General features: G+C 42.2%; 1 protein-coding gene across 10 annotated transcripts in view; it reads left to right on the forward strand.

Moving 5' to 3' along the window:
• The window catches only part of PDCD1LG2 (programmed cell death 1 ligand 2), a 118,285-nt gene that overhangs the window by 51,153 nt on the left and 41,775 nt on the right, over positions 1 to 25,357 (forward strand). For all 10 annotated transcript variants that reach the window (XR_003001703.1, XR_003001702.1, XR_003001704.1 and 7 more), the window contains 4 exons: positions 3,464 to 3,769; positions 11,321 to 11,587; positions 19,159 to 19,296; positions 23,899 to 23,948. Coding sequence is in view for 7 of the 10 variants with exons in the window: in XM_024734225.1 (XP_024589993.1) it covers positions 3,464 to 3,769; positions 11,321 to 11,587; positions 19,159 to 19,296; positions 23,899 to 23,948 (761 nt within the window). In the remaining 3 variants the exon portion in view is untranslated. The remainder of the gene's footprint in view (positions 1 to 3,463; positions 3,770 to 11,320; positions 11,588 to 19,158; positions 19,297 to 23,898; positions 23,949 to 25,357) is intronic.

Genomic DNA, 25,357 nt, shown 5'->3' on the forward strand with positions numbered 1-25,357 from the left:
AAAAAAAAAAAAAAAAAAGAATGCCAGTTTCTGCAATTTGGGGCAAGTTGCTCTTTGATGAGAGGAAAGCAAAAGTGAATATGGCGAGGCTCATCCTTTTGTTTCTCCCTCTCCCCCTTTTTGTCATTTTATGTTAAACCCTTAACTGGAATTTAGTATGTGTTAGGCACTGGAGACGCCAAAGCAAATTCAACCTGGTCACTGCCTTCAAAGATTTGCAGGATGGTAGGAGGAAAAATTCCAGTCAGAAGAGAATTGTGATGTGAATCATTCAAGCAACAGAAAACCCCCAAACTATTTATACTGTGAAATCTGTTATCCAGGGTGGTCCGAATACCACTTTCTCAAGAATTAAAACATTGTACAAAAGAAAGTTTGTTGACTACCTGCCAAAATAAGGCACTTCACATGTGCCATTTTGTCTAGTTTTCCCCACAATGCTGCCAGGTAGATGTTATCTTCGACCTTTACAGATAAAGAGGCTGAGACTCATAGAGTTTAAATGGCATGATCAAGATCAAAGGGCTCATAATCCTGATATAGTCAAAATTTGAACCCAGGTTCATCTGTCACTAAATCCCAGGCTCTTTCCATACCACGTTTTATGTGGAAACAACCACTCAAATAGCATATTCTTAGAAGCCATCCCCAAATATAAGTGGATGTTTTGACTGATTAAATGAATGGATTAATGAAGTAAGCTCTACTGAACATAATTTGATCTAATCTTCTGTCACAATTCAGAAGCTACTTCGAGATCTTACACTCAGTCTTAATGACTAACCACTCATTAATAATGGAAGCAGCATAATTTTGTACAATTTATCACAATTTATTCATGCATACACTACTTTCATTAGTTTTGCCATGTTTGACTACTCTTTGTGCTATTGTTTTTATAGAATTATCTAAATCAACTGAGCTTTTATTTATTTTATTTTTTTTTTATTTTTGGCTGTGCTGGGTCTTCATTTCTCTGCGAGGGCTTTCTCTAGTTGTGGCAAGCAGGGGCCACTCTTCATCGCGGTGTGCGGGCCTCTCACTATCGCAGCCTCTCTTGTTGTGGAGCCCAGGTTCCAGACGCGCAGGCTCAGTAGTCGTGGCTCACGGGCCTAGTTGCTCCGTGGCATGTGGGATCCTCCCAGACCAGGGCTCGAACCCCTGTCCCCTGCATTGGCAGGCAGATTCTCAACCACTGCGCCACCAGATAAGCCCCCTGGCAGGAGTTCTTTAGACCCAACCAAGTTGTCAATTACTTGCCGCGCAGTCTTAATTTGGATGTTTGGTGGTCGTCTGGGTGGATCTTTTCAAGTCCAAAGAGAGCAATAGGAGAATGAGAAAGACTGAGGGGGGAAAGCCTTGGCCTCAGTGCGCTTCTTCACGGCCAGAGAACTGGTCTCTGCCAGATCCTGCAGGCGATGTCAGCTGCCACTTAACGGGCTACTCGAATCTCCATGGCTCAGGATAAGGCCCAGCCACCCTTCAGAAGGGAGCCATAGCCCAATAGGCGGATCGAGACTATGGCCTTTGAGGCCCCGCACTGGGTGCCAGAAAAGATGTTGCAGGAAAGAGAGTGGGGTGCGAGAGGATGGTCACATCCCAAGTCATGTCTGAGTCCCTAGGATGGCCGCCAAGTGTGGGTTCTTGGCTTTGTGCAGGCAAGAATTCAAGAGCAAGACATAGTAAAGTGAAAGAAGGTTTATTCAGGGAGATACACGCTCCATAGACAGAGTGTGGGCCATCTTGGAAGGCAAGAGAGCTTTTATTTTTTGAACAAAACAATCTACCCTTGTGGTAAATGGAAAACCAGTATCACTGGTACAGGTAAATAGAGGATATGAGCAAAAATAAATGCAATGAAAGTAAAGTGGTGCTGTTAAATTCTACCCAGATGATAATATCTGCCTGAGAGCTTCTTGTTTTATTAAAAGGAAAAATAGGGCTTCCCTGGTGGCACAGTGGTTAAGAATCCACCTGACAAGGCAGGGGACACTGGTTTGAGCCCTGGCCTGGGAAGATCACACATGCTGCGGAGCAACTAAGCCCATGCGCCACAACTACTGAGCCTGCGCTCTAGAGCCCACGAGCCACAACTACTGAAGCCCACGCACCTAGAGCCCATGCTCTGCAACAAGAGGTGCCACTGCAGTGAGCAGCCCATGCACCGCATAGAAGAGTAGCACCCGCTCGCCACAACTAGAGAAAGCCCACGCACAGCAACGAAGACCCAAAGCAGCCAAAAATAAAAAATAAATAAATAAAATAAAATAAAAAGAAAAATAACCATTGTTAGAGACGTGAGAGTCTAGTTGCAAATTATATGTAATTTGAAGGATTGAAATAGAATTGAAGAGGGAATAAATTCCTCTCCGAATAATCCAACTCCCTTTGGGCCTTGATTCTGCCGTATCTAAAATCATTTTGCATACTTCTAGAAGTATGTGCCTCATGTTTTGGGAAATACTGTTTCAAAGACTACAGATTTTGAAGTCAACCATCTGACTAGCTCTGAATTTTAACTTTACTAACTGTACATCCTGGAGCAAACCTCTTTGACCCAGTTTCCTCAACTATAAAACAGTAATGATAATACATGTTTCATGCTTGTATTTTCAGTATTAAATGACATAGGTTTTTAAAAAAACATTTATTTATTTAGCTGTTCGGGTCTTAGTTGTGGCACTCGGGATCTTCGTTGCTGCATGCGGGATCTTAGTTGAGACATGCAGGGTCGAACCCAGGCCCCCTGCCTTGGGAACATGGAGTCTTAACCACTGGACCACCAGGGAAGTCCCAATGATATAGTTATAAAGAGCCTAGAACAGTGGCTGGCACATAGTAGGTATACACTAAGTATTAGTTCCATTCTTTCTTTCCTCTTATTGACAGAAAAGACGCTTCTACAGTAGACTTGTATGATGTGATGGTTAAGAGAGCTTGAACTTAACAATACCTGGGTCTGTTCCTGGCTGTGCAATGTTAGGCAAGTTGCTTAGCCTTTTTGTGTCTCAGTTTCATTTTCTAAAAAGAAGATAGCTCTATGTCACTGGCTTCCTGGGGGGACTAAAAGGGATCATGTGTTAGCAGAGGCCTAACACCTAGTAAGAACTCAATGGGTGATAGTTATTATTACTATCACTGGTGAGAGGAGGTAGAATTTGGCAGATAATGATGTAATTTGACCCATATGAAGAAAATGAGCCTGGATAGTAGGGGGTAGGAAGGCAGTCAGCTGCACAGGTGAGGAGTGTTGAGAGGTGAGAACTACCTCAGAGCAGATCAAGAATTCTACTCTTTCCCAGAATGGATGGGGGCAAAGGAGAGAAAGGAGCCTTCACAAATGCCCAGATAATGACAGGTATCTCTTGGGAAACGGGGGTGGGATGGGTCTCCTCAGGTCCCACTCTGTACAGAACTGAAATGTGAAGGCAGACAATCTGAGAATGTCTTATTTTCTGTTCAGCTTTCTTCACAGTGACGGTCCCAAAGGAAATGTACACGGTAGACTACGGTGGCAATGTGACCTTGGAGTGTGATTTTGACACCGGAGGTCATGTGGAACTCGGAGTTTTAAAAGCCAGTTTGCAAAAGGTGGAAAATGATACAACCTTGCTCAGTGAAAGAGCCATTTTGCTAGAGGAGCAGCTGCCCCTGGGGAAGGCCTTGTTCCACATCCCCCAAGTCCAAGTGAGAGATGCAGGGCAGTACCGCTGCCTGATCATCTATGGGATCGCCTGGGACTACAAGTACCTGACTCTGAAAGTCAAAGGTGAGTAGTTTCAGGGACTGGAGTACATGGAGGCATCTCTCCAACACAGGACCTGCATTAGCTGCAAGTAACAAGCTCAAACCAAAACTAGGAGGATGGCTATAAAGAGACAGAGATACCTCAGAGAAAACAAAAGCACCTGCTCAGAAATAGTTTTTGATATCTGAGTATAAAGCAGTGGAGCTGAGGGTAAATAGGGGTAGAGGGAATAAAACTGGTCTAGAGAAAGCCAGGAAAATGAGTCCCTGAAAGGTGGGAGAGTACCAAAGAAGTTTTGCCCAATTCACAGGCACAATACTGACTTGATATTAAACTACTCTTTCAGAGTCCAGAGTTTTTTAAACCATGATTTGCCACTCATTAACAGATTAAAATATCAGTTTAATGAGTAGCATTATTATTTAATGAGTAGTATGTATGTCCCATACAATGGAATCTTCTTTACCAATTCATCTGTCAGTGGACATTTACGTTGCTTCCATGTCTTGGGTATTGTAAATAGTGCTGCTCTGAACATTGGGGTGCATGTATCTTTTCGAATTAGAGTTTTCATCTTTTCTGGATATATGTCCAGGAGTGGGATTGCAGGATCATATGGTAACTCTATTTTTAGTTTTTTAAGGAACCCCCATACTGTTCTCCATAGTGGCTGTACCAATTTACATTCATGCCAGCAGTGTAGGAGGGTTCCCTTTTCTCCACACCCTCTTCAGCATTTATTATTTACAGACTTTTTGATGATGGCCATTCTGACTGGTGTGAGGTGATAATCTCATTATAGTTTTGATTTGCATTTCTCTAATAATTAGCGATGTTGAGTGTATTTTCATGTGCCTGTTGGCCATCTGTATATCTTCTTTGGAAAAATGTCTATTTAGGTCTTCTGCCCACTTTTTGATTGGGTTGTTTGTTTCTTTGATATTGAGCTCTATGAGCTGTTTGTATATTTTGGAAATCAATCCCTGTCAGTCGCATCGTTTCTCACCGATTCTTTTAGTTGAACATCTCTCCCATCTCTTCCCTTATTTATATATCCCAAGTCAAAGCCTCAGCCCAGATCCTGATTCATGGCCCTCCTACCTCTGAAATCACCTACTAACTCAGCAACCAAGACCAGCATCTTGTCCTGAGCCACCTTGCTGGAGCAGGCCAAACCCTCACCTGTAACACACTACTCCTGTGAATTCATTTATTCTACTCTATGCCCCTCCAAAGCCCTAGAGCTTACAGAAATAATCTACAATAGAATAGGATTAAATGATTATAAGAGGACATCAAATGAAGGGACAATAAGTGTAGATAAAATAACATAAAATTAGATAAAGTGAGTACTCAAAATGCATGCTTCAGATACTGATGGATTGCTAGAGATAGACCAAAATTGGCTCCAAGGAGACTAGTGAGTCTAACTACTTCAAGACCTTCAGTAGGCTGCTTCAGAACCTAATTCTTCTTATCTTCTTCTACTTCTGGGTACTTTGAAGTCCCCCTGGGAAACATATCTCTCTTGCCATGTATGTTGCTTCATCCCTAGACTTTTGTGATTACATAGAGAATCATCCTCTTGTGATGATCCCAGTGCAGAATTCAGAATACTGTACCCATGAAGGACATGAGTTCAAAGCTCCCCAACCACCCCATATTCCAGCTGTTTCCTTATTTATTACTGGAATATGAAATTTTCCTACCTCCTAAGGTCCTTGGGCGGTTTAAGCAAGGTAAGGTATATTAAGAGGATGGAGTCAATAGTTAGAGCTACTCACCCCTGCTCCTCTTTAAGTTCTTGACTAAGTGAGCTATACCCAGAGGAATCAGTAGCCAAATGGAAATGAACTCCATTTTTTTAAATTAACAACTGGATGAGCACATAATCTTTCCCTTTCCCCTCTCCCCACTTTGGAGATTCTCTGATAATTTGCACTGGAAAACATGACTCAAAATAGGGAATTCTTGTTTCTTGCTCCCTTGTCTTAAACTGAGTCCAGGTTTGCACATCAGTCCCTGAAGTTATCCATCCAAACTCATAGATAAGAAAATCTTCCCCACCCACCCAGTCACAAGCAGAAGCTGGAATACTGTGGGTGGGGGAATATGTGAGAGATTTTTGAGGCAGGCAGGCCAGCAGTCCAGGGCAACTACTCTTAATGACATGGAAAGAACTTCAAGAGAAGGCCACAGGTTATAAGCAGCACTTCAAGACACAGTCACCTTGCTCTCCAGTGACCCATGACTCAGTGAGTGACTTTGGCTATAACTAATCAAATTAGCAACTCATAACACAGAGATGCACAAGGGAGGTTCTCAAAAAGCAAAAATTGTGGAGAGGGAAATGAATCTTCCTTTCACCTCCACAGAATGTAAAAACACAGGGCATGAACTCAGCACCTAGAAAACACTTAGTAAATCATACATATTTGATATTTTCCACATGGCTGTTAGCATTATTTTAATATAAAATCACTTTTCACAGTTTGTGCTCATTTATACTCCTCCCAAAAATTTAACAGAAAAATGTTTCATCATATCTGTGCCATATATACATCTTTACTTCAAAGATTGTATTGAAATTCTTTCTTAAAGAAGTATTTCCTACCTGATGAGAGCTAGTGCTCACTCCCTCTTCCTTTCACCAAAAATCAGCAGGTTACTTTTTACACTCCCTGGTATCTGCGTACGTGGTTAATATTTATTTTTAGCTGTCATCTAAGATAACTGGAAAATTTGTCCTTGTGTCTTCCTGGTGCTCTCAATGTCACTTGTGTCTATTTTAGATCTCAGTTTTCTAGAGGGCAGGGAGACATATCTGATCAATTCATTCAGCATCCACTGCACAGAAGGGTGTGTGTGTGTGTGTGTGTGTGTGTGTGTGTGTGTGTGTGTTAAGGAGAAGTAAAAATATACTCAGTTCTTGACTATTTATAGGCAGAATCTAAGTCTTTAAAAATAATAATAGCATTTATCAAGTGCTTTCTGTGTTCCTGCCCTTTTCTGAGCACTTACATGTATTAACTCATTCATCTTCAAAGTGTTGCCAGAGGTGTTCCAGGTCTTTGCTCAAAAGCCATCAACCCCCATCTTTAGCAGGTTAAGTTAAAGTGTCCAGAGATAAGAAAGGAAGCTACAAACAAAAACAAAAAAACCAAACCCAGAGGACCTTCGAGATGGTGGAGGAGTAACATGTGAAGATCACCTTCCCCCCAAAAATATATCTAAAATACATCTACACGTGGAACAACTCCTACAGAACACCTACTGAACGCTGGCAGAAGATCTCAGACTTGCCAAAAGGCAAGAAACTCCCCATGTAACTGGCCGTGTGGCTGACAGGGTCTTGGTGCTCCTGCCGGCTGTTAGGCTAGAACCTCTGAGGTGGGAGAGCCAAGTTCAGGACATGGGACCACCAGAGACCTCCCAGCCCCATGTAATATCAATCAGCGAGAACTTTCCCAGAGATCTCCATCTCAATGCTAAGACCCAGCTCCACTCAACGACCAGCAAGCTCCAGTGCTGGACACCACAAGCCAAACAACTAGCAAGACAGGATCACAACCCCACCCATTAGCAGAGAGGCTGCCTAAAATCATAATAAGTTCACAGACACCCCAAAACACACCACCAGATGTGGTCCTGCCCACCAGAAAGACAAGATCCAGCCTCATCCACCAGAACACAGGCACTAGTCCCCTTCACCGGGAAGCCTACACAATCCACTGAACCAACCTTACCCACTGGGGGCAGACACCAAAAACAACAGGAACTATGAACTTGCAGCCTGCGAAAAGGAGACCCCAAACACAGTAAGTTAAGCAACATGAGAAGACAGAGAAATATGCAGCAGATGAAGGAGCAAGGTAAAAACCCACCTGACCAAACAAATGAAGAGGAAATAGGCAGTTTACTGGAAAAAGAATTCAGAGGAATGATAGTAAAGATGATCCAAAATCTTGGAAATAGAATGGAGAAAATAAAATAAACGTTTAACAAGGACCTAGAAGAACTAAAGAGTAAACAAACAATGATGAACAGCACAATAAATGAAATTTAAAACTCTCTAGAGGGACTTCCCTGGTGACGCAGTGGATGAGACTCCATGCTCCCAATGCAGGGTGCCTGCATTCGACCCCTGGTCAGGGAACTAGATCCCACATGCATGCTGCAACTAAGAGTTCTCATGCCACAACTAAGGAGCCTGCCTGCCGCAACTGGGACCTGGTGCAACCAAATAAATAAATATATTTTTAAAAAAAACTCTCTAGAAGGAATCAAAAGCAGAATAACTGAGGCAGAAGAATGGATAAGTGACCTGGAAGATAGAAGAGTGGAAATAACTACTGCAGAGCAAAATAAAGAAAAAGGAATGAAAAGAATTGAGGACAGTCTCAGAGACATCTGGGACAACAGTAAACGCACCAACATTCAAATTATAGGGATCCCAGGAGAAGAAGAATAAAAGAAAGGGTCTGAGAAAATATGTGAAGAGATTACAGTTGAAAACTTCCCTAACATGGGAGGGGAAATAGTCAGTCAAGTCCAGGAAGTTCAGAGAGTCCCATACAGGATAAATCCAAGGAGAAACACACCAAGACACATATTACTCAAACTGTCAAAAATTAAATACAAAAGAAAAATATTGAAAGTAGCAAGGGAAAAGCAACAAATAACACCCAAGGGAATCCCCATAAGATTAAGAGCTGATCTTTCAGCAGAAACTCTGCAAGCCTGAAGGGAGTGACAGGACATATTTAAAGTCATAAAAAGAAAAAACCTACAACCAAGATTACTCTACCCAGCAAGGATCTCATTCAAATTCGACGGAGAAATTAAAACCTTTACAGACAAGCAAAAGCTAAGAAAATTCAGCACCACCAAACCTGCTTTACAACAAATGCTAAAGGAACTTCTCTAGGCAGGAAACACAAGAGAAGGAAAAGACCTACAATAACAAACCCAAAGCAATTAAGAAAATGGTAATAGGAACATACATATTGATAACTACCTTAAATATAAATGGCTTAAATGCACCAACCAAAAGACATAGACTGGCTGAATGGTTACAAAAACAAGACCCGTATATATGCTGTCTACAAGAGACCCACTTCAGACCTAGGTACACATACAGATTGAAAGTGAGGGGATGGAAAAAGATATTCCATGAAAGTGGAAATCAAAAGAAAGCTGGAGTAGCAATTCTCATATCAGACAAAATAGACTTTAAAATAAAGACTATTACAAGAGGCAAAGAAGGACACTAGAGAATTATCAAGGGATCAATCCAGGAAGAAGATATAACAATTGTAAATATTTATGCACGCAACATAGGAGCACCTCAGTACATAAGGAAAATGCTCACAACCATAAAGGGGTAAATTGACAGTAACATAATAATAGTAGGGGTTTTTGGCACCCCACTTTCACCAATGGACAGATCAATCAAAATGAAAATAATGAAACACAAGCTTTAAATGATACATTAAACAACATGGACTTAATAGATATTTATAGGACATTCCATCCAAAAACAACAGAATTCACTATCTTCTCAAGTGCTCCTGGAACATTCTCCAGGATAGATCATATCTTGAGTCACAAATGAAGCCTTGGTACATTTAAGAAAATTGAAATCGTATCAAGTATCTTTTCTGACCACAATGCTATGAGACTAGATATCAATTACAGGAAAAAATCTGTACAAAATACAAACACATGGAGGCTAAACAATACACTAGTAAATAACCAAGAGATCATTGAAGAAATCAAATAGGAAATCAAAAAATACCTAGAAACAAATGACAATGAAAACACGACGACCCAAAACCTGGGATGCAGCAAAAACAGTTCTAAGAGGGAAGTTTATAGCAATACAGTCCTACCTCAAGAAACAAGAAACATCTCAAATAAACAACCTAACCTTACACCTAAAGCAATTAGAGAAAAAAGAACAAAAAACCTCAAAGTTAGCAGAAGGAAAGAAATCATAAAGATCAGATCAGAAATAAATGAAAAAGAAATGATGAAAATGATAGCAAAAATCAATAAAACTAAAAGGTAGTTCTTTGACAAGATAAACAAAGTTGATAAACCATTAGCCAGACTCATCAAGAAAAAAAGGGAGAAGACTCAAATCAAAAGAATTAGAAATGAAAAAGGAGAAGTAACAACTGACACTGCAGAAATACAAAGGATCATGAGAGAGTACAGGCACTATGGCGAACAGTATGGAGGTTCCTTAAAAAACTAAAAATAGAACTACCATATGACCCAGCAATCCCACTACTGGGCATATACCCTGAGAAAACCATGACTCAAAACGTGTCATGTACCACAACGTTCATTGCAGCACTATTTCCAATAGCCAGGACATGGAAGCAACCTAAGTGTCCATCGACAGATGAATGGGTAAAGTAGATGTGGTACATATATACAATGGAATATTACTCAGCCATAAAAGGAAACGAAATTGAATTATTTGTAGTGAGGTGGATGGACCTAGAATCTGTCATACAGGGTGAAGTAAGTCAGAAAGAGAAAGACAAATACTGTACGCTAGCACATATATATGGAATCTAAAGAAAAAATTGTTCTGAAGAACTTAGGGACAGGACAGGACTAAAGACACAGATGTAGAGAATGGACTTGAGAACACGGGAGGGGAAAGGGTAAGCTGGGACGAAGTGAGAGAGTGGCATTGACATATAGCTACTAGCAAATGTAAAATAGATAGCTAGTGGGAAGAAGCCACATAGCACAGGGAGACCAGGTAGGTGCTTTTTGTCCACCTAGAGGGGTGGGATAGGGAGGGTGGGAGGGAGATGCAAGAAGGAGGGGATATGGGGATGTAAGTATAGGTAGAGCTGATTCACTTTGTTATACAGCAGAAACTAACACAGCAATGTAAAGCAATTATATTCCAATAAAGGTGTTAAAAAACAAAAAAACAAACCCAGATGGAACCATCTGGGACCAAGATGGCAATGAATCTGACCTTCAACAGATTTCTAGGTCCTTATTTTTTCTCCTCCTAATCTTAAAGAGGACAGAGGAAAGGAGGACATGGAAAGAAAATTTTCTCCTGAAGGTGTTAGAAAAAGTACTAAATCAAGTGAGATGTGGGGATTATCTAGTGATTTAGTTTATCCAGCCTCTCTTTTCTCCAATCCCCAATTGTAAGATAATTTACATTAATACAGGATGCCACAGATTGTGGTAGGGTAAAGCACCATTGAGATTTGGAATCAAACCTCGAGTGTTCATAAATTGGCTCCACCAGTTAAAAGCCCTGTGCCTCTGAGTGAAATCTCGACCTCTCTAGCCTCAATTACCTTCAACAAAAGTTGGGTATATTAACAATGCTGTTTTGATGTATTGTAAAAATTAAATAATTCAATGTATGTAAAATAGCATGATATCTGGGACATAGGAAATGTTTAACAAGTTAAAACTATTAGTACTTAATATTGATAATGATAATTTTACTTCACGTGGCATTGAGTACAGAGATCTACGGGAATCAGAAAAGAGAGACTTATTTCTTTTTCTTCTTCTCTTGTCCAGCTTCCTACAAGAAAATAAACACTCGCAACCTTAAGGTCCCAGGGACAGATGAGGTAGAGCTCTCCTGCCAGGCTGTAGGCTATCCCCTGGCAGAAGTGTCCTGGCCAAATATCAGTGTTCCTACCAACACCAGCCACACCAAGACCTCTGAAGGCCTCTACCAGGTCACTAGTGTTCTGCGCCTAAAGCCACACCCTGGCAGGAATTTCAGCTGTGTGTTCTGGAATGCCAATATGAAGGAACTCACTTCGGCCATCGTTGACCAAGGTAAGAGCTGCCTAGCTTACCAGTCAGGGTTCAGGCAAGAAATGGATGACACATTCAGAATGAGTAATCTGAGGACAGTGTAATAAAGGGACTATTTATGAAGGTGGGATTAGGATTTAGAGAAAGTACTAAAGGTAGTGCAGGACACCTGGGGCTTCAAAGGTCGGGGAGCAATTACCACCCTGGAGAGGCTACTGGAATCTGGAGGAGGGAGCTGTGGCCTCTGGTACAGGGATGCTGCCACCTGCATCAACTCCAAAGAGCAGAAGCTGATGAATGGATACCACAGCCTCGTTCTCCTCCCACCCTCCAGTCTCCTGCTGGTGCTTCCCATTAGCAGAGCCCAGGTGGAATTCCACTGACATGTTCATAAAGTCAACCTCTCAGAGCTCAGAACTGAGTGTTGGAGTGGAGAGAATGGATCCAGAGAGGAAACTGAAAACACCCAGCATAAAGGCTCATCGTTGTGATTCAGGCACAGTACTACGAGTCAGCAGTATGAATGTTACTTTGCTGGCTTTGCTGCCAGCCATGTGGTTTTAGGGTTTTCCAGGAAAACTGACCTCTTAAAATAAACATTTAGAGCCTTCACTGGCTATGCTGAATCCCATACTTCAGAATTTCGTGCATCAGCAAAATTTCTGACAATTTTGGTAGTCGGACAAATCTGCCAAGAACATTCATTTGCCAAATAAGAGAGTTAACATCTAGTATCATAATCATTTCATAAGAGACAGGTCATTTTATCACCAGAGACATAAGTTTCCTATTGTTCCACAGACATCATGGGCTTAACCTCACTCTTTTGGAGGTCAGAGTCTGAAAACGGCTTCACTGGTCTCAAATCAAGGTGTTGACAGGATTGCACAGGCTCTGAGAATTCATTTTCTTGATTTTTCTGCCTTCTGGAGGCCACCTGCATTCCTTGGCTCATGGACCTTTCCTACAGCCTTCAACACCAGCAATTGCATTACTCAGATCTCTGCCTCTGTCATCACATCTCTTTCTTTAACTCTCTTGCCTTTTAAGCGCCACCTTTTCCACCTTTTAAGGACCCTTGTGATAACATTAGATACCTCCCCGCAATACATACCTCAACCTGATAATTTAGGATAATTTTCACATTTCAAGGTCCTTAATATAATCACATCTGCAAAATCTTTCTGCTGTGTAGGATAACTCATTCACAGGTTTCAGAACATGGACATGTTTGAGGTGGGTAATTATTCTGCTATCATACCAATAAAGGATATAATCTCCAAGTAAAGAACAGTCCCTAGTTATGATAAATTTGACTTTATAGAAGATTTGCTATGTTGTCATTATATTTCACTATTTGCCCTTTACCTTAGTTAGATAAAACAGAGCCCATGATAAGGACTTGTGTGGCATGCAGGTATTTAGGTGATGACCCCAGGGAGCAGAAGTGAGCGGTTTAGGAAATCAAGACAGGAAAGAAGGAAAAGCAAGTAGAAGGGTGCATTACCAAAGTTGTTGGTGTGGACAATAGAAGCTTAAGTACTCAAGGACCACCTGAGAAGTGCATAGATCATCTCCTAAGATGTTTACTCAAAGGGCTTCAGGTGGAAGGACTAATCAATCTGCTTTTACCCCCAGTGGTTAACAGTTGTCCCCAGGAGCGTTAACTGCCTTCTACTGTGAGCCAGGCATGCATGTGGGCTGAGTGAGCTCCCCACAGCATCTATAGCATCAAAGTCATTCCAGGGCAGAAAGCAATGTATCCACTTGCGGTGAATCACTGACCATGGAGTGAGTCAAGGCCCACCCCGAATTCTATCCAGTCTGTGGCTGAAATCAGAGGTGAAGCTGAGAGGAAATGAGGCAGGACTACAACAGTCTATCCCTTGTGCTGCTCAAATCCCTCCATTCATGCCCTACATTAAGTCCACTGTCTCCGAGCCTTCAGGCAGGGAAGTAGCTACAATCTCTGCACAAGATGCACATACGAGAGTTCATGGAACAAGTTACAGCTCCAGCTGCTGCAACTGATCCCAAGCCATAAGTGATGTTTGTCATTTCTCTCATCCACCATACATTCTAGATTTCCCTCGCTCAGCATTTCAGATGGAATAGTTTGTTTGCCTGGAAGATGATGAGAAATAGGGGTTGGAGGTGACTCAGACTTTCAACCCTGAGAGACATGAGCCCGTAGTCACCTTGCCCTTAGCAGGCTGAAGTTGTTGCAATTGCCTTTTCATTGTTATTAGTGGGTATGGAAGTAACAAGACCCAGAGAATCAGTGGCTCCCTGAGTTCCAGACATAGTCTTCCTTGCCTCCATTATGTAGCAGCATTTGAGTTCTTCCTGGTAATCAAGATTGATTACCAGTGCAATGATTCTTTTCTTTGCCTGCTGGTCTGACAGTGGGTAGAGCTCAAGCTGACTAGGCAGTATCTAGATGCAATAGAACATATCCCTTGGTACAGCATCCTTTGGTAGAAGCACTTGCCACTAGGAAGCTGGACCTTTAAGTGGAGGCTAAATTTGTGGAGATGAGAAGCAAAAATTCTACAAATGGGTCACTGGAGGTAATGATGAAAGGGACCAACCTTCAGCATTGGGGGAGCCCTGGCATAAAAGTAGCACATGGTTGAGGCAAGACTGTCTGGGAGAAGTGAGTTAGAACCTGCACAGAACCATCCATCATTCAGCCACATTCAGCCATAGCTGAAATCAGGGGTAAGACAGGCAGAATATGAGTTGGGGCACCAGAGATACCTGCCCTATCTCAAATTAAATTTTATCATGGATTGGCACCAATCCACAGACCAGACTGAGAACTTTGAAGTGACTCTATGCCAATCTCATCATTAATTTCCTAGCATTTCTCTTTTTTACAAGAAAATAATACTCCCTGATATAGTTTTCAGAGGCAGCCAGCTCCGTTGTCATCTTCAAACCCCCAATTCCCCACTTCCCCAGCTATCCACACTTGGCTACCCAATTTCAGCGCTAAAGTTAGCCCAACTTCTTTCTAACTAAGTTATTATGATGAAGTGAGGAAGTAAGGAGAGGATTCATGCTAAGGATTTAGCAACTTACCATTTTTAGGGCCGACTTTGAGTGAAAATAGTGAATTAGGCAAGTTTGGACCTTTCAATATTCTCTACCTCTTTTTTAAATCACAGCTAAGACCACCAGACTTGTCACCTTATAAAACTCGAGCTATAACTAATTTGTACCAGAGGTCTAGAGTCTTATATATTACAATCCCAGGGGCATTTTTTTTTCCCAAGAATTGTTTAGTAAACTCTCCTTTGTTGTGTGGAATTTTCTGCCTGGTTAATTTTTGGCCAATACTTTGGATGAAATGTGGTTTTCTAGAATGACACATATAAGGAGCTTTGCTGGGAAACAGGGGCCTGGGTAAGATGAATTTGGAAATAACTGGAATCTACACTGCACATCACTGAGTACATCAGTATTTTTTTCTTCTTGGTAGAGAGGTGGAAGAGCAGACTAACCATTCTTCTGGAAGCCTTGAGGTGGTGAAAAGTTAGGAATGAAGTAAGCTGGCTCTTCTCTCCAAGGGAGACAACAGAGCTGATGGAATAGTCAACAATTGTGGGAGAGACCTGTGGGGTCTGCATCAGAGGTTGGGAGCTCCTAGGATACCACTCATGAATGTGGCTGGCAGGGGAATGGAGGAATCTTTGAAATGTAGTCAGAGATTTTCAACCAGTCTCTAGAGATAGGTTGAGAATCCTTCCCAGCTCTATATTCATCCTATCCCCTGACATGGATCCTCTGCTCCAGGCAGCTCCCCTTCCTTCCCCTGTACTCTCTGAACCTGCTTGTACCTCTCCAATCACCATGACTTCTCTGCTCAGTAGTTTCTGCCACATAAAATATCATTATTCTCCCTCTTCACCAGTTCTCCATGGCAGCTCAGGTAACTCCAAGGTACAAGGCATCTTTCCCTCATCTTGCATCCTAAAACCTATTGCCTGTACCATTTCTTTGTTTGCCTGTGACTGTACTTGTGTTTTCTCTTTCATTGGTATTTTATTTTCCATGTATTTTAATTGTTCACATGAGTCTTCTTTATGTCCAAACTAAAGCAAAACCTCAGTGCTCTGCCCATGGTAAGTGCTCAATAAATGTCAGATTAATGGGTTGGAGACTTAGTCTTGGATGACCCCAGTCCCATCATCCCAGCTGCTAGTCTGTGTGGACAGCCAGATCAGAGCAGTCAAATGATCCCCTAGTTTGTGATACAAGCACCAACAAAATAGCAAGAAAATAACCAAAGTCACACATTCTCCCACAAAGGCATTCTTGCTTCTGTTTCACAAAGGCATTTTTTTTTTCACAAAGGCATTTTTAAATTGTCTTATGACTGTCCCCTTTCTACTCATTCTCCTAAGTTGAGCAGCTCACAGCTGACTTCTGTGACCCACAGCATGCTTCTCCAGGAGTCAATGAATAAAACAAATATAGCAGTGAGAGTCTGGGGTGGGAGGTGCTCCAGTGGCTCTAGAATAGATGACTGAACATCCTAATTTTCAATCAGAAATGAAGGAGCAATGAGACCATTTTCCCTTTGAAACAGGGTTCCTTCCACAAAGGCAGTGTTGCATTTTCATTAGGAAATGTAATGAGATTGGAACACAGGAAATAATTATAACAAGACCCTTGTAGGGCTGGCAGAGAAGTTCTCCCAGGAGACTTGGAAGTGACTCTCTGGCAGTGGTCAGGAGCATGGGCTCTAAAGTCAGATGGACTTGAATTTCAAATCCTCTCTCTGCTACCTACTAACTCTGAGAACATGAACATATGACTGTGCCACCCTAGAGCTCAGCCTCTCATTTGTAGAATGAGGGTAAATAATGGTAGATATCTAATAGGGTTATTGTGAGGATTAAATGAAATATGTTTGTAAAGTCCTTAGCAATCAGAAAGGATGAAACAGGAAAAAAAGTATGGTACCTTTAGTGAGAGGCATGACTTCCTTGTGAGTGCATGAGGCTGTGGATAGGATAAATCCAATGTTTTTCCCATTGCATCATGACATCATTGTTAAGTAGCATGCAATTACTATAAAACAATCTAAAAGAAGATGTATTAGGATATAGGCTAAGTAACCTCAAAATACAGTGACTCAAATAAAACAGGAGTATGTTTCTCTCTGATGTCACAGTCAGAGATAGAAGGTGGTTCAGAGCAGGTAAGTCACTATATTCCATAAAGTCATTCAATAATCCAGGTTCTTTCCATCTTCTTGCTCTGGCATTCTCCAGGATGTTACCCCTGCTGAATTGTCAAAGCTGGATCACTGCCACATTCATGTTTCAGCCTTCAGAAAGGAAGAGAGACACATTCAGTGTTTGAAGGCCAAGACTCAAAAGACCCATTCTCTAGTCCTGAACTTAGTTCACGTGGCTGGCCACACCTAACTGCAGGGGAGGCTTAGAAATGTAGTCTCAGAGAAGCCATGTGTCCAGCTAATCCCTAGCTAATACTAGAGAAGAAATGGAGAATGGATTTAAGGGATATGCAGCAGTCTGCCACAAGGTAACTAATGACAAGGAAGATGGAGCAAGGTAGACTAGATAGACAGATGGTCAATTCAGCCCAACAGATCCTTATTGACACCTTTCACGTAGCTGGCGCCTGGCTCTATAGGGGATTCAGAGATGACTTAGAGAAAATCTTTGCACTTCAGATACTTACAATCTAAGCAGACTGATGTCCTGTTGGATGTTCAATGTTAGAAAGTCTTCAGGAATAAGTAGAGTTTGTGTGTGGAAGGGACTATGAGGGAACCTGCCCAGGACAAGGGTTTGCATAAAGGCACTGAAGTAGGGGCCTCTCCTGTTGTGGGGACAGTGAGAACTCCTTGACTATGGTGCTACATGTAGCAAGTGCTTAATCAGCATTTCCTAGAAGATATTAATTACTATGGGTTATGTATGGTAAGGGAGGTTAACTAGACGCATTGTGGTGATCAGTCACAGTATATACAAATATCAAATCATTATGTTGTATACCTGAAACTAATATAATGTTATGTGACAATTATACCTCAGTTAAAATTTTTATATATGGATTATCCAATGTGTAGATGAACCAGACTTCTTAATGCTTTTTTTTTTCTTAATGTTCACCACAATCTTAGGATCGAGACAAATATCTGTGGGGCCTGAGCTTTGGATCAGACAGATCTAGGTTTGCAATCCTGGCTTCGTCACTTACTTAGCAGTGATGACCGTATAGATAATTTAGCATCTCAGAGCCTTACTTCCTCAACTGTAAAACGAAGGCCTCACATTAAATGATATCTGATCCCTTCTCAGCTAAAACTGTCTGTGATTCTCAGACAGCACTATGATAGGGGAGGGGGAGGGCAGTTGGCAGGACTGAGCCCTTCCTCATGAGCAGTTTTGCCAGGTTTTTCCTGGACCGGGCTGTTATGTTCTTTTTTCTCTTTTGGCCACGCCGCACAGCTTGTGGGAGTTTAGCTCCCCAACCAGGGATTGAACCGGGCCCTCAGCAGTGAGAGGGCACACTTCTAACCACTGGGCCTCCAGGGAATTCCCTGTTATGTTTATTCTTTATGAGTTACTCCATGAGGCAAAATTCAGCCTTTTGGAAAGGGTACAGTTTACCCTGGGTACCCGTCCATCTCCCTACAGTGGACGCCCCTCCAGGCCTGCCCTTTGTCAGTCTGGGGCCCTCATTCTAACCAGAGCTCTCCTTTACAAGGCTTTCCCCCAAGCACCAAAATTACTCTTCTCATCCACCTCTCTACTAATTCATCTTTTCCTCACTGTCAGACCTTGATTAGCTGAGATAAGGAAAAGGGCTAGTTGTAGTGATTCATGCTAAGGTATGATATTCTTTTTTTTCAGAAGGATCCTGTTAATCCTGGAGATTGAATAACTGATGGTAAAAATTCTAAGCACCATGAGTGCTTGACAGTGGAGTGATGAGACATATTTGGACTGAGGGACTATCCTACTGGAAAAAGAGAGATGATGAAGGAGGAGAGAAGGAGAGAGAGAGAGAAAGAAGGGAAAGAAAGAAGAAAAAAGGAAGGAAGGAAGGAAAGAAGGGAGGAAGGGAGAAAGAAAGAAGGAAGGAAAGAAAGAAAGAGAAAGAAAGGAAGGAAGAAAGAAAGAAAGGAAAGAAAGAAAAAGAAAAAAGAAAGAAGGAAGGAAGACTTAATATGATAGGTGTATCAGAATGATGAAAAGCATGGGATCTGGAACCAGGCAGCCTGCATTATATCTCAGCTATGTCACTTACTGTATAACTTTGGGAAAGGCCTCTGTGCCTCACTCCCTTCATCAGTAAAATGAGGGTCATAGTAGAGCCTGCCTCATAGGGTGGTTGTGAAAAAGAGCTAATACATACAACATTCATATACATACAGCATTCATATATATACAGCATTCATATACATACAGCATTCATAGGACAGTACCTGGCATGGAGTAAATGCTCAGTGCAAGTTGGCCATGTTGGTTAAAACCCAGTCATTTGGCCAACTTGTTGGTTTACCTCTAAGCTAACATGTAATGGGATTCTGGTGCTTTTCTTTCCTCCAGGTAATCTGGAATCCCCCGAGATCCCTCCATCTTCACTGCTTCATATTTTCATCCTCTCCTTCATCATTGCTTTAATATTCATAGCCACAACGATAGTCCTAAGAAAACGGCTCTGCCAAAAGTTTTATTCTGGAAAAGGTAAGTGAGTTTCATTCATGGTAACCGAGTGGACTGGGTATCTGCAGTGTGAGGCTCTGCTTGGCCTCACTGGCCTACAGCTGCCCAGCTTCAAACTAAGTCCACGCAGGGCTTATGAATTGCTTTGGGCTTTTCCTGATGATTTTTTCCCCAGAAAAAAATGGCTCCAGTCTTCAGTGAGCTGGAATCTTTACACTGAATATTTTTAAAGGAATGTTTTGTTCCTGTGGCCGAAATTGTTTGCTGTGATCTTTGAGCCAAGAAAATGTCATTAGCCTCGTGAGATCAGTGTTATTTTCGCAGTACAGTTGAGTATGTGGTCAGAGTTTACTCGTGGGAGAATGCCAGGATCCTTTATGAGGATTCCTTTAGTTCTCATTCCTCCTTTCTCCATTCTGGGTCTGAGCTGGGCTGAGCCCTCCTCCTTCCCACAAGAATCTGAATCTTCTGGTTGGGTTAGGAAAGGAAAAAAGAATGAGGCCATCTGGGAGTAGGGAAAGCACATGATCGGTGGTACCCTGAGGTCTTTCAGCAGCTCCCTCCTCACCCTGTCACATGCTCACCAACCCATTCCTATTCTATTGTGACAGCTGGGACAGAGCATGCCTGTGGCCTTTGAGCCCATGCCAGAATACCTGCAGGCCTATCTGATGCTTTCTAAAACTATTCCTTTGTCAGCACCCAGTGAGCGCCTCCCAAGATCTAAACATGGCCTATAGAAAAGGAAAATGCATCTGGGAGTAATTCAGTAGGAATTTGGAATGGTCACTATTTGAGAATTGGGGGGCTTTTAGGTGATTGTTATCCTACGTCTACAGTCTAACTTCTATAGTCTCATCTGCCGTGAAATAGTCTCATAATTTTTCCTTTGACCTATGTGTGCATTAGCTTGGGTATTAACCACAAAACCCTCTACTATGGAATCCAGCATCCAAGAACTATTGTTAAAAGAGGGGGGTTGGGGAGGAAGGAAGAAGGGAAGAAGGGAGGGAGGAAAGGAGGAAAAATGGGGTGGGGAGAGAGAGAGAGGGGGGATTAGAAGTAGAGGGGAAGGGCAATTCACCATAAAGGAGGAATTACAGGGTCTTGCCCCAAAGAACTTTGACTAAACAGAATCACTTCTGCAAATCTATGACCACAGAGAGTCATGACAGATGCAGCTCATCAGAATCTTACCTTCTGCATTCTTTCATTACCTCCCTCATACGTACCTCTCAGAAACAACTTTATAACCAAGGTTCCAGACCTGGGACCTGAGAGCCCATTAGTCACCTCAGAAATGAGCAGCAGAGTCTTCTGCCCCTACTCTCTTTGGGAAAATGAAATGGAGCAACATTCCTTAAAGATAGAGCAGAAAAAAGAAATCCTCCCCTCATCCCCCATCCCAATCTCAAGAGTAAGTGAAGCTATCAGTAGCTTCAAGCTGGGTGCAAGTCTCAGGCACCAACTGGAGTGGGAGAGATTTGTTACTAATAAGAGGTAAGTGAATACATTTTCAAATGATTCCTTTTCTGTTTTTAATGAACCAGAGTGAAATCACTGTTGCCTATGTAATAACCCCCCTCTCTAACTCTTGTGCTTTGGGATCTGCTTTCTTGCAAGGGAGTAAACAGATACACGTGTGGAAATGCATTTGCCATGTAGACAAACTCATGTCACAGAAGAAGCTTGAGAAGTTCTGGTACTCTGGATAGAGCTTTAAACCAGTGACAGAAGCTAGGTCTGGACCTGGTGCTCCCACATATTGGTTCTATGATCTTGTACGAATCACTCAACTTCTTTGAGGTGTTTTTTCCATCTGATGCAGGAAGCAATATGAGAACAACATTTTCCAGCTTATTGATCTAACCTCACTGCCACGACTGTGGTTCAACCTGGACTAGGGCAGAACCCTCCTACTTGTCTCCCTGCACCCACTCCTGCCTCCAATGTGGTCAATTTTCAATTTAGCTAGAACAGGCGTTTAAATTCTCAAATCTACCATGTCTTCTCTGCTCACACCTCTTCCATGGCTTCTCACTGCTCGCTGGGTGAAGTCCCCACAAGTCCCTGGTCCTATGACTCACATCTCGGCTTTGTACCCTCGTTTTCCAAGCTCTAGCCGTACAGAATTGTCTGGTCCACAGAGGTATCTCATTCTTGCAATTCTGAGTTTTCTCATATAATATTCACTCCTTCTAAAATACTTTCTTTTCTTTGTCCACCTGAGTTGGAGTCATCCTTTGAATCTTAGCTAAGCTGTCACTTCATCAAGCCTTCCCTGATTCTACTCCCACCCCTGACTCTACTCCCTCACGACACCCATTACTTCAAATCCCCTTGTTAGATATTTCCATAGCACCTACTTCTCCTTTCAATGCACTCAGCACACATTACATACTTAAGGCCTGTTTTAATAGCTTGGTCTATAAATGGAATTACATCTTTTTTAATTTTCCAAATCCTCAAGTACCCACCTGCCTACCTCAGCAAGAAGTCAAGTGTCTCCCTCTTACAGTATGTACTTCCCCACCTCCCACAGACTGTCAGGAGGCTTGCTTAGCCCCCAGGGTCAGTGCTGCTTCAAAACAGGCAGGAAGGCTACTGGGGAGCTAGTTCAGTTCACCAGAGGGCACTGGTTTTGAGCTGCAGCTGTTTCTACTGCCGTGCAACATCTCTGTTCCCTCTGGGTATCTCTGTCCACCACACAAAGGTACCCTTGCCAGTCCAGATCCCCACACAGACCAGAGTGATGCAGGATGGCAACTCTTCTGGCTCCCCTCACATGTTCTGCCATTGCTCCTAAAGCAAGATTCTCATGGGCTGGTGTGGCAGAAGGGGCTTCCTGCCTTAACAGCAGCTGTGCCCAGCCAGCCTCTTCTGCGCTCAGCCTTTGTATTGAGCCTGGGACATCAGTCCTAACTGCCTTATCTTGAGTTCCTCTTGGCGACATTGCTGTCCCAAACTTCTAAATCTATCAGAGTAAAATAAACAGGTCCACCCAGAAGGCTTTTTGGCTCCTAAATAGATTTACCCACCTATGTCTCAGCAAACAGCTCTGCACACCAAGGTGTATAGGGAGGCTGTTGACAGTCCATACAGGGTTCTGTTTACCATCTCCACTTAAGAGGAACTATTCAATAGTTTACGGCTGCAGGGTGACTTGCTGTGTTCCAGAAAAGAAGTTGGCCTTCTATTACAAAAGCAATGTCAAGTTCTGCTTCATCTGCTAATCTTTAAATTTCCTGAGTTCAGGGACTGTGTTTCTCTTATTCATCAGTATATGTCCAGTGTCTAAAACATTACCTGGCATATATAGACATTAAACAAAATTTTAGACATTTAACCTCCCATGTGCAGATATGTATGCCAACCTGCTCTGTACAATGTAGCCGTATGTCGTTATTTAAATTAAATAAAAATTCAAGTCCCTGGTCATATTTTAAGTGCTCACATATTGTAGGTGTTCAATAGCCACATGTGGCTAGTAGCTACTCTATGGGATAGAGCAGTATTTCCAATTTCTACTGGATTCAATAAATATAATATGATATTTCAATAAATATAATATATTTCAATAAATATGATCATTAAAAAACAAAACATATTAAAAGAATTTCTATAAAAGTTTCTAAATGTTTATACTTGATTTTTATATCTATCTCATCATAGACTGTTAACAATCGGTTCACCCACTGGTACCAGCCCATGGACCACATTTTGAGTGGCACTGCCCTAAAAGACTGAGCCAGGACTTTGCAGGGATTTAAACCAAAGGCCAAACATGCTGGCTAATGCTTGCATGAGAACCACAGAGAATGGCAGCACTGACCTCAGGCATTAGAGACCTTCACTCAATCTCCAACATTCAAGGGCAATTTCTATAGGCTAACCATTGGGCTCCTTTCAAATACAAACACTCTTGGAGGAGATTGCCGTGTGGGATAGAAGCCCTCTAAGTCCAGGCCAAGGTCAGGATGGTTATGAGGGAGTTACAAAGAATCTGATGTACAGAACAAAAGCAGAATTAGGGATGGATTGAGTTCAGGAGTCCAGGCAACTGTAGGACATGGGCATCAAGCCCTGGAAGAAAATCAGAGTGGGAGGGAACACGTGAAATCAGTGGTTGAGAAAGAGATGAAACCAGGGAAACAGTGGTCAGCAGCGTCCCATCATGTGAACTTGTGCTTCTGCCCCAGGAATTACTTTGAACAAGTATGTCATTTATACCTTAGAGTAAATTAATTGATCAGACCATCTGCTCTGTTTAGGGAAGACTGGAAGGAAGTGGTATTCAGGACTAAAGCAGAACAGGGAGAGATAATTTCGGAGACATTTCCTGGGCTGAATACCCAAATTAGCAGCCGCTCAGCCCCTGAGTACCTGGGGGCCAGAGGCAGACAACAGAATGGGAAGTAAGTGGGGGCCTTCTTTCTTCACAATTTTCTCCTAAGAGTATGGTTTTTCGTCGTCTTCAGCCTGAGGTCTCAAACCATGGTGGACATTTGGACTTCTATATGTGGATTTATTTGAAGTTACTTTTTGTTCTGCCATTGTTTAGCCTATAAACAGAACTATTTCCTCATTAATCTTAACCCATCCCTGGATTTTTTTCTTTTTCAGGCACAACAAAAAGATATGTCACCACGGTAAGGAGGGAAGTGGACAGAGCTGTAAGTAATCATGATTTTTCTTTTCTTTTTCACCCCCTTTCCTCTCCCAGCGTGAATTAAGAAATAACCTCTATTAATGCACCAAGGGCAACTGGATAGTTTAGGCTCGTGCAGAATCTTCCTGTTAAGTGGCATTTTTAGCCCATTTTTCTTGCAACCCTGTGTTGTTCCATACCTCTCTTGGAGAACAAGATGGTGTCTTGTATAGCCACAGAACAACTCTGTAGCCTTTTGTCTGTCTGTATTCCTAAGCACCCCTAGAAAATAAGGCACAGGACATCTGGGCTCACAAAATTAGATGCATGGTTAAATTTAACAGTAAGGAGAAGATATTCAACTGTGGCACAATCAACAGCTGATGTTTTTGCAACAGTTGTTAAGTACACTGTTGGGGGCTGTGTGTCAGGGGCATTGCTGGGGATGTAGAAGTATGTCATGAGGTTGACAGGCATGGAGCTGGACTTTGTGGAAGAGAGAGGATGTGATCTGGAGGTTAGGAGAAGTAGGATTGCTGAAATCATTCAGGCTCATTGGATGAAAAGCTTAGACCCTGGGGTAGTGGTGTGTTGGGGACCAACAGGCCTGGGTCTCATTGTAAAATGGGTATTTCTGGCTTTCTTGGGAAAGCTGCCTTTCCCTGCAATCTAGGGATCACATGGTGTGACACACAAGTTTATGAGTCACCAAAATAATGATGGGCAATTCATAGGAATTTCTAAATAACTATGTATCGACTAGTCAGAATATTCAGAACTGTTCATTTTCAAATGCTGTTGAATATATCCCCAAAATTCCAGAGGGACCAATTGTGAAAATAACCCTAGAAAACCTTCAGATACCAGGGTCTGTGTCTGGCTTATGCATCAGACATGGCAGCTTAGAAGCACAAAATAAAACTTAAAAGAATGAAATGAAAAGAGGCTCCTGCACCCTCCCTGTCTCCACCACTTCCCTGAAAGCGATTCTTGAAACTACATCCTGTGACTGTATACGCATCCCTGGGCACAGCACCAGGAAAGAATTGCAGCTTAGGCCGGACTGTTACCCTGAGCTTTTCTGAATCAGCAACAAGATTTTCTTGACTCAGAAAACTTTCAGATCAACACTGGCAGGCCTGATAGAAACATTCATTTCTTGAGAAACAAAAATCCTATATTCCTATAAATTGATCTGCTCGGTCTACATGTGAGTTTCCATGGGAGAGGTCCAATATTTGTCTGAATTTCACGAGGTCAGAGTGTATAAGCGACTCCTTCAATGGCTCAGCATAAGGAAGAAAGCACAGTGGAAGTCCTGAGCACAGAGGTAATAAACTCAGGTGCCTACTAGGGCCAGGCAGGTGATGAAATGAGTAAACACTGTCTAGTATAACCTGATAGGGAGTGGGGGAGGGATTTCAACAAATTGGA

Source organism: Neophocaena asiaeorientalis, unplaced genomic scaffold (assembly GCF_003031525.2).
Source record: "Neophocaena asiaeorientalis asiaeorientalis breed wild unplaced genomic scaffold, Neophocaena_asiaeorientalis_V1.1 scaffold256, whole genome shotgun sequence".
Lineage (NCBI taxonomy): Eukaryota > Metazoa > Chordata > Mammalia > Artiodactyla > Phocoenidae > Neophocaena > Neophocaena asiaeorientalis.